Source organism: Akanthomyces muscarius (genome assembly GCF_028009165.1).
Source record: "Akanthomyces muscarius strain Ve6 chromosome Unknown contig_18, whole genome shotgun sequence".
Classification (NCBI taxonomy): domain Eukaryota; kingdom Fungi; phylum Ascomycota; class Sordariomycetes; order Hypocreales; family Cordycipitaceae; genus Akanthomyces; species Akanthomyces muscarius.
Genome location: NW_026611618.1, coordinates 385,020 through 398,553, shown reverse-complemented (window position 1 = coordinate 398,553; position 13,534 = coordinate 385,020). Strand labels below are relative to the sequence as shown.

Here is a 13,534-nt window from a genome sequence, read left to right as displayed (position 1 = left end):
AGGTACCTACCTTGGGTGCCTCGAGCAGCAGCTGCTTTACCGAGTCTGCCCAGCACAATAGCCGACATTAACAAACGCCGTGCAGAGTTGGGAGAGCCAGACAGCCGACACGAGCCAATGCGCCCAGACCCAGACAAATCGTCTACTCAGTACACTGGGGACCACCACGGGGCGATTGCATCCGAGGTCGATAGAGTTTAAAAGGGCTGAGTGAGCAGAGGTGGTGTACGGATACAAGGAAACAAGGTGTAGCAAAGTTAGCTGGTGTTAGTACCGAAGTGTGGTGCAAAAACATGTGTAATGTACCTCGTTGTGGTGGCTTGACTCTGCAGGCCCGAGGTCCCTGGAACCAGCTGCCCCGGGCGTACCTTGGGAAAAGTTAGGTAGGTACGGATGGGGTCCCCTTTGTGCCCTCTGGCGGGCTCACCTCACCACTGCTACCCAAGGTAGGTAGGTACCTAGGTACCTATGATGACGGGGGGCGTGCTGGAAGATGCCGCACTGCCACTGCGGACATTTTTCGCCGCCAGCCTTGTCTGCAGCAAATTTGTAAGGTAGTTTCTGCATGCCTTTGCAGACTTTCCCCAGCGCGCAAGCGGCGCGCCGTCGGCAGTCTGCAGTCTGCAAGTAGCGGGCTGCAACATGACCTGCCTGGCATGACGGCCGTGACGGGGGTACGGTCCTCGCTCCGGGTGTGTTAGCCGGCGGACCCCCTCTGTTCCGGGCGCCACAGGCTGCAGCAGGCTATCCCGGGGCGGTCATGGCAATACCTAAGCGAGAAAGCCATCTATCTTCGTCTTCTTTTTTTTTTGGCTTGTGCCAGTCCTCGGCTGCTGCACGTTATCGAGACTTGAGCTAGGCGTGAGCTAGAATAGAAAAGGGACCAGATTTGGCTGGGAATGAACCGGTATGCCGCTTAGGTTGTCTCTTGCAGCAGCCGGACCCCCATCACGCACATGCTCCAGTACAGGTTTGGTACGGATAGGTTCTACACGGGATGCATGTCTGGCGTGCTGGTCGTGCAATCACTAATACGATATTCATCAACACGACTGCGTCTCGACATCGTGATCATCTTTGACATTAGCTAATTAACCCCAAATGTCCGAATATACCCTAGCCCAGATGCGCTTGGACTTCTGTACGAGCCCTGTGTCTCGCGGAGCTATTACTGCCTGCCTAGGCAACTTAGTCCTCCGCTGCCCCGGCTCGTCTCTCTGTATATCTGCAGGCGGCCCGGCTCATGGGCTGTGGCAGCCGCAGGTATCCGTACTATGCCTATCGCTGATCAGCCGCTCTGTAGCATCTATTATTCCGATAGCAGGCCCTGCAACTCACTTGCAAGCAACCCCTATCCCCCTGTAATAAGAGGCTTGGAGGCTCTCTGCTGGCACAAGGCCGCCACGCCTAGGTACTTAAGGTGGTAACTAGGTAATAAGGTAGGCACTTAACCGTCGGCCGTCAAGCTCCTTCTGCCATTGCGAAACACAAGCTCGCAAGGCCTCAACTACAAACGGAGGCATCATCAGCATCACACCATCGGCCTCGCGAACCGGGCATCTCACCATCTGCAGCCCGCATCTACGCGACTTCCCTATTCATCAATGGCCGCCTACATTTCATCGTCAACCAACTACAGATACCCTGATGCGCATTGTCCTCGCCGCTCCACCACCAAACTGCGGATCAGAGTAACGTAGCTTCCCTGCGAAAACAAACCTCACGCAACGACCTCAGACATGCACTGCTTGCATTTCCAGCATGATACCCGCTAACGTTGGCTATGATTTTTCGGGATTTTCGTATCGCTCCCCTCTTCATCCTTGTGCACAATCACACAAGTACACGCCTCACTCTGCAATTTCGCTACCCATAGCCGACCGTCTTTGCTCAGATCGTCCTCGGGAGATGCTCCCCCTCGCCCCGTCGACACACTCCTTCGCCGACATTTCCCCTTTGACACATCAGCCACAGCGGAACAACCGCACCAATCCAGTAATGACTATCGCGACCTGCTCCCTGTTGTGCCAGCTTGGGTACGTGATGAGACACCAGCGGACCTCAGACCCCAGTGGAGACTGTGAAACACACTGCCGCTCAACTGCTCAACCGTTCAACCGTTCAACTTTCAACTGCTCTGCAGACTGCTGCAAACTGCTGCAAACCGCTTGCAGCTCAGGCAGCTCTTATTCACTTGCCTCACAACGAACCGGCCCTTCTCCGCTACATGTCTTGCCTGTGATGGCCAACCACGACGGCTGCTTTCCGCACTAGATCGTACAGACTGTCTCGGTTTCCAATATACCACGCACCTGGTGGAAATTGCAGAGCACACACTCGTGCCACCAATAAATGCAACTGTTTGCTCCCCTTCTAGACTGTCTGATTCTTCGGTGTGCACCGTCCTCTGTATTGGCCCAGCCTGTCGCTCGCGCTACTGCGTGTCTATTCTGTCCAGTGACTGGATTGGCCGGCGAGCCTCACTAAGTACCCAAGCGGCCAAGTCCGCCCAAGTCGACAGCATACCCTCTCATGCACAATATGCCCAAATGCCAAATGCCATGGGCAAGATGGCCAGTTACAACCCAGCTGAAGCGGTCCTTCTTGACGCTGCGCTGCAGCCTCGCTTACCACACGGCCGAGATGCGACGGCCTGGGGTGGCAGCCAGCAGTAGAGCCCGGCCGCGTCGTGCACAAGAACCGACCAGATCTACGCCATGCAGCCTGACGTACGCGACCACCTCTCCCACATCAGCTGATTGGGCCAAGATCTGTCAGCCCTTTTGACTCTTGGGCTGACCAGGATGCTGCTCCTTGTCGAGCAGGCAGAGTTGAGAGCCAAGCGACGCCCCTTGCCCATGCGGTAATACCCGTTCCCGCATGCACTCACAAGCCAAGGCGCACAACAAATCTGCAACGCCGGCTCACGAACCAGCCATCAACATGCTACACTGACGAGCTGGCCTGGCATCAAGCCCAAACACAAGCGCCCACATGGACCACGTTTCGACTCGACCCCAGACACACGTTTACTATCAGTAACGAATGATAGGGATTGGCCACTCATGGACCGCGTCTTGTTCCTAGCGACCGTTTTCAAACGTCTTTGAGCCAGCCACCCGACCGTGCCTTGCCTTTCGCTTTCCCCACGCGTCGGCTACCTGCCTCGGTGCCCACAACGCTGGCGGGGCGACGTTCTTGTCAAAGGAACTCCCTGCATCAACTTGGACGTTTTCCGCATCGATATCTTCTGTGCGCACCACGCCGAATTCCGCAAATGGCCCAAGAGTATTCCCTCGGCTGTCATTTTTCGGCAAAGGATTGCACATGTAGTAGTAGCGTAACTTTTCTCGCGTGACAAGCTTGTGCCCGGACTGGTAATGCTGGTTTCACAAAACGCAAGCAAGTAGAGAGCCGCTGCAATCACAAGCAAGCAAGACCAACCTCGTATCGCGAAACAAGAGGTCCAAACCACAGCTGCAAATCTTCCACCAAACACATTATTATCCGCGTTAAAGTTTCCTGAATCTTAAACAGCACGCATAAAAGGAGAAAAATCTTCATCATTCATGTTGGGTGCAAAACAAATGTAGCAAAATAAATAAAAAGGAAGAAAGAAAAATTAACACCCTGAGCCTCATGCCAACCTCATTATCCAAACCCGTTGGACCACATAAAGTAATCCCACCATAATCTCTACACGCCGTATCTCTTTTGTTTTTCTTCTCCATTACTTTCCCCTTTCACCCTCCCCTCTTCTCGCTCCCTCTGGCTTATCCATACCCCTTACATACACAATCCCTACACATCGTCCTCATCCTCCCCCGCCACCCTCCTCTCGCCCACCTCGCGGATCTTGTCCCCCAGGACCGTCCGCCCGTACCGCTCCGCGACCTTGCCGGCCGCCTCCATCATGCGACCCGTGCGGTCGCGCATCAGCCGCACCATCTCGAGCGCGCGCATCCCGCGCTCCTCGCCCTCGCGGCACTCGACCGCCAGCAGCTGCAGCAGCGTCTTGTCCAACTCGAGCTCCAGCCGCGCGAGCAGGCTGCGCTGCGCGTGGGCGCCCGTCGTCGCGTCCACCAGGTCCCGCGTCTGCGCGGCCTGAACGCCCTTTAACAAGAATGTCTGCTCGAGCTTCTTGGTTTCCGACGCTTCTTCGACCTCGACTTCCGGCCCATCATCGTCGTCGTCATTGTCGTCTTCCATTTCTTCGTCGGATGGCGGCTCGCCGTTGAGCGCATCACCGAGGTCTTCGCCGTTCTCGCCGAGCAGCTGCTGCTTCTTCTTCTTTTTCGGCTTGGGCTCCTTTTCTTTCGGCGGCGAGGAAAGAGGAATGGAAAAGTCAAACTCGGAAAGCAAGGGCCGGGGAAAGTACGGGTATTTGTCGCCGCCCTTGAGGATGATGCAGTGAAACTTGTGGTCAGCCACGGCAATGGGGAAGTACGTCTCGTGCTTGCGGCCAGAGGCCAGGCGAGGGAGGAGCTTGGTGTCGAGGAGCGGCACCCAGCAGGCGCGCGAGGGCTGGCGCCAGTGCAGCAGCGTCAGTAGCGTGCCTGTAGAGTCGTATATGCAGGGGTCCTAGAGTATGCATGTCAGTAAAGCCTCTCTGTAGAATCGATGGCAGGGGCACCTACGCCGTTGTCGGAGAAGAATACGCTCTTGAGGGTCTCGCCCGGCGGCAGCGCAAGAGTGTCTTCATTCTGGCAGATTTCGTCACGCTTGACATTCTCAATCGTGTACAGCAGACGCGTCGTGCCGTCCGGCCCCAGCGGCCCGTTGCCCACCGTCATGACATAGTCGCGCCAGCTCGCGCACGTTACCATGGGCGCGCTCTTGGGGCGGTACACGCGGTACGGCATGCCAAAGAGCGTGTACACGCGGACGTAGCTGGCGTCGGTCGTGACGGTGATGAACGAGTCGCTCAGAGACATGGCCGTAACGGCCTCGCCGCGGGGAAGCTCGATGCGCCAGTCGAGGCGCTGCGTCCAGCTCTCGTGCGGTCGATAGTAGATGGTCGCGGGCTGGTCGTCGCCCTTGGGCGGGCAGGAGAAGAGCGAGCCGCGGTCGTTGAGGCAGGCCTTGTCGTAGTGGAACGTGTCAGTAAAGTGAAAGTCGCGCTGGAACTCGTGGTCGTAGAACTCGACCGTCACGGTGTAGTGCGAGTCCTGATCAATGGTCCACACGAAGCCGACGAGGTTGAGGCACAGGTACTTGCGGTTCCCCTGCCACGGCGTCGCGCCGGGCTGGAAGGACTCGTGGTAGGTGGGCTCGAGGGGCATGTGTCTGCGCTTGTTTGTGCGGCCGCCGTACGTCTCATCATCTTCGCGGCCGCGCTTGAGGAAACCCGGACCCGGCGCGTAGCCTCCATTGTCGTCGTCGACTACAAAGTCGTCATCCTCTGCATTGGGGCCGCCGAGGAACGAGTCCAGGCTGCCAAATGACTCGCGACGCCGACGGGTGGGAAGGTCATGGGTTTTCTGGAAGTTGGGAACTGGTACTTGTCTGTTGCCGGAAATCTCGGACAGGGGGTCGTGGATAAATGGTGCTGGCTGGGGGCCGAGCTTGAGAAGGGGCGCAAACTGCTCACTGAGAAAGTCGGGGTAAATGTAGACTTCACCGTCTGTGGTAGTGAAGGAGAGTATGTTCTTTTTCGGGTGCCAGCACAGGTCAATGACGTTTGAGTAGTCGTAGCGCTGGAGCACACTCTGCGTCTTGGTCTCCCATATCAGAATCTTGCCATCCTTGCCTGCTGAGGCCAGCATGGCACCGTTGGGCGACCACGCCAGCGCAGTAACGTCTCCCAGGTGGCCATTCTCGAAGCAGCGCTGCTTCTCCCAGTCGTTTTTAGAAATAACTTGAATGTCTCGCGTCGGGGTCGGCACGGCAAAGGCCCTGCCGTCAGGATGCCAGGTGGCCTTGGAGCTGGCGGTGCTGTCGGTGTCGAGCGCGCCAATGACGCCGTCGACTCGCCTGATAAGCTCAGGCTCATCCGCGGTGAGCGAGTAGATATAGACAATGCCGTCGATGCCGGAGAGCGCCACGACGCTGGCCTTGGGGTCGAAGCTGACGTGGCGGGCCGGTCGTCCGTGTTCGCGCAGATGCAGCACGCGGCTTGTGTCTTGCGTGTTGACAATCTTGACGGTCAACTCGTCACTTGTAACGGCGCACCATTTACCACTCTCGGAGAGTGCGACGTCGCGAATGGGTAACGATGTGCGGAGAAGGAAGCGCTCGAAGCCGGCTGAGGCGAGCGAGAACAGGCTGACGGTGCCGTCCTCGGAGCCAACGACAAAGTCGGTCTTGCTGGTGGCGACGGCAATGTTTTGTTCCTGGCAGTCGTCAATGTTGGTCGGCTCGCCGTCGGAGCCCGTCGTGTATAGGCGAATCGTGTTGTTGGAGCCGACTGTGACGAGGCGTCCGCCATCGGGCGTGTAGGCGCAGCGAGTCGTTCCCTGGGTATGCGCTGGGCGTGGCCGCGGCCGGGGAACCAGCGTCGAATCCATGGTGGTCAGCTCGTCGACAGGATATCGTAAACAAGTGTATCTCGAGCAAGAAGCCAATGTTGATTGAGCTTTGTTTCTTGTCTAGGCAATGGGAGGGTGCGCTGGCATAGTGGTGGGTTTGGATTTCAGGCTCACGCGGAAGACGCGCCGAGACGCGTCTCGATTAAGAGGGCTAAATGAGTTGAGCCACGGCGGCGCGCGCTACAGTGGCTGGTGGCGTTGCGCCACAACGGCTCAAGGATTTGTCGGTACCTTTACGCACTGCTGAATGGTATAAGTCGGGTTTCATTGTACTAATAAATCCTCGTAAGCATGACTCACTTTATATAGTGCTCCAAAGTTGGAAAAGTTATCATACCGTCGAAACCATAGCGTGAGGAAGGACGACTAGGTGATTTGGTGGGCGGCCAATTAACCAGAGCAGACATCATGTCGGACGCACATCAATCGTAGTAATTCAGTAAAAAATGCTGACGGTAATTCAAAAAGATGTAAAACTCCCCAAGAACTCTCTCTCAAGTGCATATACAAGCATGACACCGCCCACGTCAAATAATGCGAGAACTTCTCACTACAGTTTCTGTCACATATTGTCTCATTGCAATGTCTTCTTGCTGCTTCTTGTTTCCTACAGCGGAGTGGCGAGGTATGCACCCAACTCCTTCAAAGGCTTCTCTGGTCGAAAGGAAGGGGTAAATATTGATTGCATCGTAAAAAGATTGAAAATCTCCCATCTCTATCCTCGCGTTGACTGTCGTTACTGTTAGTACTGTGTCGAAGCTGCCTAGGCCCACTGCCTGAAGCTGCCCCGCCACCCCGCCACAGGCGTCCAATGCTGCGGCATGGAATTTGGAAGCCTGGCGAACACAATAGGCATCCTCCAAATCACAAGTTTAAAAGCAGCCTCGAGGTCTCGTTCGGAGTTGTGTCGCTTGCATCTGTGAGCTACCGCCACAAGGGGGAGCCCCGTCATTAAATCCAGCATGCAGACCTCCAATCCGGATTACTATTTCCAATCTGAGTGAGCTTCCTCCGACCAACGCCCCTCCATCGTCACCGCCAACTGACGTCGCCCTCAGCGCCGACATTGCGAATCGTGCGCGCAAGGCAACAAAGTCTGGGAACAAAAATGGCGATCCAATCTCTATGAAATCTAAAATTCTAGCGGCCATCCCGGATCCTGCTGACCCTAATGGCTCAATATTCATCGCCGAGTCTGCAGGATTTTGCAGACGCGTCAACCTAGAGGTGAGCTTCGTTGCGCTGCTTGGAAGAGACGGCAATTCTAAGATTTCCCAGTCTACTGAAACAAAAACCACATACAGAGGCCCGAAGGCTCCTGTGACCTGCCTTACTATCGGAGGTGTTAAAAACAAGACACTGTACGCAGGCTGCTGGGACAAGGACATTTGGTCATGGGATGTCGACACGGCTCAGCCTCAACGCAAGTTTAGCGGTCACAGCGACTTTGTCAAGACAGTCATTGGCGGCATACTATCAGGGAAGCCGATCCTAATCAGCGGCGGCGCTGACAAGAAGATCATGGTCTGGGACGCTGAGAGCGGTCGCCGGATACACACGCTACAGGACCCCGCGACGACCATGCTGGCTGTGCAGCATCTCGCCCTGGACCCCGTCCTCAGCGGTCCTGACGCGCTCGTTCTCGTCAGCGCCAGCAGCGACCCCAGCATCCGCCGCTGGCGCATCACGCTCACCGAATCCGAGCAGCTCGCCGAAGCGTATCACGCCCGCCCCGACGCTGAGCGCCTGACGGTGCAGGAGCATGACACGAGCGTTTACTGCCTCAACTTTGACGTGGCGGGCGAGGACGTCGACCTATGGACGGCCAGCGCCGATGGCACGGCCAAGTGTCTCTCGCGCGCGCGCAGCTTTGAGACGGAGGACACGCTCGCCCACGGCGACTACGTCCGCGCCGTCGTCGTCACGGACCGCTGGGCCGTCACCGCCGGCCGCGACGAGCACGTCAAGGTCTGGGACCGCGCGACGGGCAAGCTCTACGCAACGCTCGAGGGCCACTTTGAGGAGATTACCGGCCTGGTCCTGCTGGGCAGTGCGGCCACGGGCGCGCCGATGCGGGTGTGCAGCGTGAGCATCGACGGCACGATCCGTACGTGGCCACTGGCGCAGGCTGCGCTCGACGAGACGGTCCTGAAGATTCAAGAGGCGGCGGAGAGGGCAGCCGCGGGCAAGACAGAGGAGGTCAAGGAGGACACGGGCGAAAGCATGCTTACTGCGGAAGAGGAGGCGGAGCTGGCCGAGCTGATGGCTGATTAGGTTCTAGCCGCTTGGTCTATGTATGGATTAACATGCAAATACAAGCCCCTCGGCTTATGAAACCGTTCTTCGGATATCAGCGGAGCTGAGCTTTCGGTGTAGACCGTTTGAGCTCCCGTTTGTGTGACATCGAGGCTTCCAGAAGCGAGACTTATGGGTCGTTGGTCGTACATAATACAAAAAGCCACTTCATACAAAAGCCACTTCAACGCATGGACGGAGTAAAATGGCCGTACTCTCCATCGCGAAGGACAACATTGCCCGTGGTTGCACAAACAACGGTTGAAATGGCTGGTCCCTCCCGTCTGAGACACAGTAGCTACTTGACAGATGGCGGAATTCACATTACACGAATAGAATATATGGATCAAAGAGCCTTCTTGGCGTCAGTGTCCAAGTCATCAACGGCTGGACTTTTACTGCGCAGCCGTGGCGATGCTGCAAGATCTTGTCTTCGCATGAAATCACACAAACAGCACGGAACGTTGCATCTTCAAATTCATGCGACACGGAGCCCTCTCGGAGAAGGCTGCCGCGCATCTACACTTTGTTTGCGACGACCTTTGCCATATCAGTCCCCTACTATTGCCATTGGCCGCCCGTCCAGTGGAGAAACTCTGTAGATTTCCAACCCGTGCAGGCTGGGGCCGGACGGGAAGACAATGCAAGTCATTCTCTCCCGCGCATTTGGATCCATAACTTGAACGTTTCAAAACAAGGTTCACCATGCGCGATTTCTTGTCCTCGCCTCCGGATTTCCTCAATCAGCCCAACACAGAATGGGTGTGTGTGTGTGTGTGTGACGGAAAACTTCGGAAACGGAAGCACGAGTCATCACGGTCGAGCACAAGAGGCGTCGATGTCCCATGAATAGCAGCAGCCAGTCAATTCGTCCACAAATTCCCCGACGTCGTGGAGACGCAGGCCAACTGCCGAGTGTGATTAATAGCCAAATAGCGTGACATCTTATTATAGCCAAGGAGGGGGGGGGGTCTTGGATCGGTCATTATAGCGCAGGGCTCCCTCCATATCTCGGCATAATAACGTGCCCTCTTGCCTCTGTATCTAGAACGAAGACTCGCCGACCGGGGCTAGGGAGAACATCACTGGTACTGCTGGTACCTGCGCCTCTACTAGTATCCTTGGAAAACATGCCCTGCCCTGTGGCTCCGGTTCAATTCGCCGGGGCTCGCCGTGCCATGACGGGGGTGCAAATGTAACCCAAGAGGGACGTGCGGGTAAATCAACATGTGCACTGTCGAAATGCGACTTAGCGGTCTGGAAGAGTTTGACCTCGGTGAAAACCAAGGCTTTGATCGTCTGTAGTTTACTGGTCGGTTGGAGAATTAAACTTTTGTCATTTATGCAACCGACAATTGGGACTACCAGTAGTTAATGCCTTTTCCTGTTTACCGGCTTCTCGGGTGCCAGGCTTTGAAACGTCGGAACAAATAAAGTTAGCTTGGCCCTTTACTTTTTTAGCTGCCGAGCTTCGTGCCCGTTGAGCTAGACCTTGCCAGTGGGAAGAGCGGCAGAAGATAACACCATGCCAGGCACGCCACACAACGACGGATTTGCCTCTGCTTGCTTCATGCTGCTGGGATACCGCGGCTAGACACATGGTACCACGCGACGGAAGAATGCATGCCGTGAAACAAATGGGCGTTGATGCGCAAAAAGGTCTTGACTCAGCTCCGAGCCCTGCACTCTAAAAATAACAAACTGTGCACACGGAAGTTGACAGCGGTAGGATATGGTGCCAAGTACCAGCTTGGGAGCCGATGCAGCTAGCCGGGAATAATGGAGAGGCAGGATTGGATTGTTGAGCCGCTCCCGGAGCCTTCAACTCACCTGTTGTCGGTGGCTTGCGTTCTTAATTGTTCTTTCTACATGCTAATTTATTTAATGCCGATCATCATCGAGGTGGAAAGTGGACAGCGAAAAAGCCATCTTCGGACGCCACACTTTGAACGGAAAGGAGATGGATCTGCCTTTGTCTGCCCACCGACCACTGTCACCCTCTCCATCTTTTTTTCCCCGTGGACAATCCCACAAGAGGAGCTACGGAATCTCGGGCGTCTAATTGGAGAAAGGGGGGGAGTAAACCCCTGTTGCCTGTCACAGAGCATGGCACCGCGCAGAAGGTGGGTATAATGTGCAAAAAGAGGGCAAGGTGGTGGGAAAACATCAAAGCGTTCTTTTTCTTTTTCGCCTGCTGTTACCAGAGCCCAGCCACATGGGACAAACGAGGCTGATGTTCCTAGTGCTGATTGGCTTTTGGGCTTGGTTTGCCCGGCCTCAAACACTTTGCGGGCGTTGGACATCTCCAGCATAGGGCTCCTCCAATGTACCAGATATACCATCTCAAAGAAACCATGTCCTTGGAAACAACGTTCCGGATTCTCGACGTCGACGTCCATGGAGAAGTCTACCGGCGTGTGGCCCCCAAAAGAACAATGAAAAGAAGAAGAGAAATCACCGAGGCACAGGAGGAGAGACACACAGGGGACAAGCAGTGGACAAGCACTCGCAACTTCTCCACAGCCTCGTGGGTACGGTAGCGAGATTGACTCTTGACGACCGCAGTCGCCCTCTGACCCCTGACTCTGAACGGAGTAAACTGCCAGGATTGATAGATCAACGGTAAGCAAAAAGCTGGTTGTCAATTGTGTAGATTCGGAGCACATGAGGCGACTTGGTATCTAAGCAAGCTCGGTTCAAGGCTGCGCAGGTAAATCAAGTCAATCCTGCCTTCTTCTGTCGCTCGAGGTTCCACACCGTCCGCCTCGCCAGAGTGACATTGTTAGCTCTGAAGATCACCGGTCCAGCATCCAACATCAGCCGCCAGTCACACAAGCTTCCTCGTGGCAGCTAATTTCGTGGCTTGCATATCGTCGTGGGCAGTTGCACACGAAACTGCCGTGGTCCAACTACGCCAGAGGCACACAAAAGGTATGGGAAGCGAACGGCGCCGCGAGCGCGCGCGGGAGCTGAGCAGTCAAGATTGTCCTGGCTCGACCGAGACGACAAAGAGAATGAAAATGAAATGAAAATGTTGCTGGACCCAGAGTCTCGATCTCGAGAGTCCACCGGCCCCCGCCTCTCTGCACAATCGCGGTTTCAGATTTTTTTTCTTTTTTTTTTTTTCTTCCTCGGTTGCTTTATGTTTTTCTTCTCATCTGTTAGTCAGTGGCTTCCTTGGTGCTGAATGAGCCCGAAAGCCTCGAGTTATTAAGCTGACGAGAGCGGCGGTGGCCAGAAGCACGGACGCTAGGAAGCAACCAAAGCGATGACGTGAAGAGACAGGAGAAAAAAAGGAGAGAATCGAATGACATGGTGAAGAAAGGATCTCGGATAGAAATGGCCCGTAAAGGCTGCTACGCACGCTAAAATAATGTCAATCGATATAATTCCTATATTGCATGTGGAAATTGAATCTCGTCGGGCATGGCCAGGCTGCCAGGGCCATAACGGGCGTAACCCGACCCAATTGCACACATTGATATTCCTCTCCCCTGCATGAATAATACCCCAGCCGAACGACCTACAGGCGCCATCTCATTGGGCCCGGCTGGGCAATCACATATGACAGGTATTGCATCAGTGCTGTTCAGCTATAGCCTAGGTTCCAGATTCCAAATTTGCATGCCTCGGATGCGAGGCCTTGACCGAAAAGGCGGAGGCTCCGCGATCTTGCAGACGACCCGGGCTGCATTCTGAGCCAACTCGGCCATCACGACAAGTCTATACTCCCCATGTGCTGTAGACTTTTGATGCAAGCCCGTTGTAGCGCGTTGCCGCCCTGCCCCGGTGTCCTAGCACGGCTCTAGAGGCTCCAACTTGGTAACTAACCTGCACGCCGGCCTTGAGCCTCGTGGCAGGGACAATGCAATTACTGGAGAAGAACCCGGCAGGCGAAATCTGCAAGTTTGTTTCGAGGCGGACCAAAGAGGCGCGCGCCCGCAACATACACACGCATATGCACCTACGTGTTTCCCGTCAAAGGCCCTTCCCTGCAGCGCCCCCAAAGGGCAAATGACGCGCTTCCCACCTCCCGGAGACCATGAGAAAGAGAGAGAGAGAGAGTCAGTTGCCCCCTATCGAGGGTCCCTGGACACATTGCCTACAATCCTTGGAGAAGATGTCTCGCGGAATGCCGGGCTAATCACAGCTTTCCCCCCTCCCCCGGTAGAGTGAAGAATCACCGTGCGCATATCCCGTGAGGGGGGCGAGAATACCCTTTTTTTACACTCTGGCAAAACCGATTATGCAGCGTCAGAGTGCCGTGTCTACCAGTAGTTGCGAATTGCAACGGCGCCATTCGCCGGCCACCCGTCGTCCAAAGGAGACCGCCTCTCTTGCCCACACCACTTCCCGCCCCCTTGGTCGTGAGTCTAATGACCCTTTTCGCTCCTAGCTCGGTCCAGCTTCTTGCCCAATGTTGGCTGTTGGGCTGATCAGTGCGACGGGGCACATCCTTGCAAGCCGGTGGGTTCAAGTGATCGGCCGCCTCTTGTGCTAGCGGAGAGAGGTTCATTTTATCATAATACTAGCACCGCCCGCCGTCATCTCTTTTGTCCCTTTTGCAGCCTTTGCTTTTTCTTACCAACGGTCGGGTCTATTGTCTCTTGAAGATTTTCGCCCTCTGCTTTCTTTTTTGTCGCAGCTGTTCCTGTCGTGTCTCACCAACAGCCCAACTCTTGACGACACCTCGACCTGCTGGTGGTTTGGTT

General features: G+C 55.5%; 2 protein-coding genes across 2 annotated transcripts; one reads left to right on the top strand and one right to left on the bottom strand.

Moving 5' to 3' along the window:
* Positions 1-3,801: 3,801 nt before the first annotated feature.
* Positions 3,802-6,506, bottom strand: LMH87_008594 (uncharacterized protein; the record flags this gene model as incomplete). The annotated part of the gene is made up of 2 exons (XM_056201787.1): positions 3,802-4,581; positions 4,638-6,506. 2 exons carry the CDS (start codon positions 6,504-6,506, stop codon positions 3,802-3,804), a joined length of 2,649 nt encoding a protein of 882 aa, XP_056056414.1.
* Positions 6,507-7,489: 983 nt separating this feature from the next.
* On the top strand, positions 7,490-8,801 carry LMH87_008593 (uncharacterized protein; the record flags this gene model as incomplete). Its single annotated transcript, XM_056201786.1, has 3 exons — positions 7,490-7,527; positions 7,586-7,754; positions 7,806-8,801. The coding sequence occupies 3 exons, from the start codon at positions 7,490-7,492 to the stop codon at positions 8,799-8,801; spliced, it is 1,203 nt and encodes a 400-aa protein (XP_056056413.1).
* Between the last annotated feature and the right edge of the window lie 4,733 nt (positions 8,802-13,534).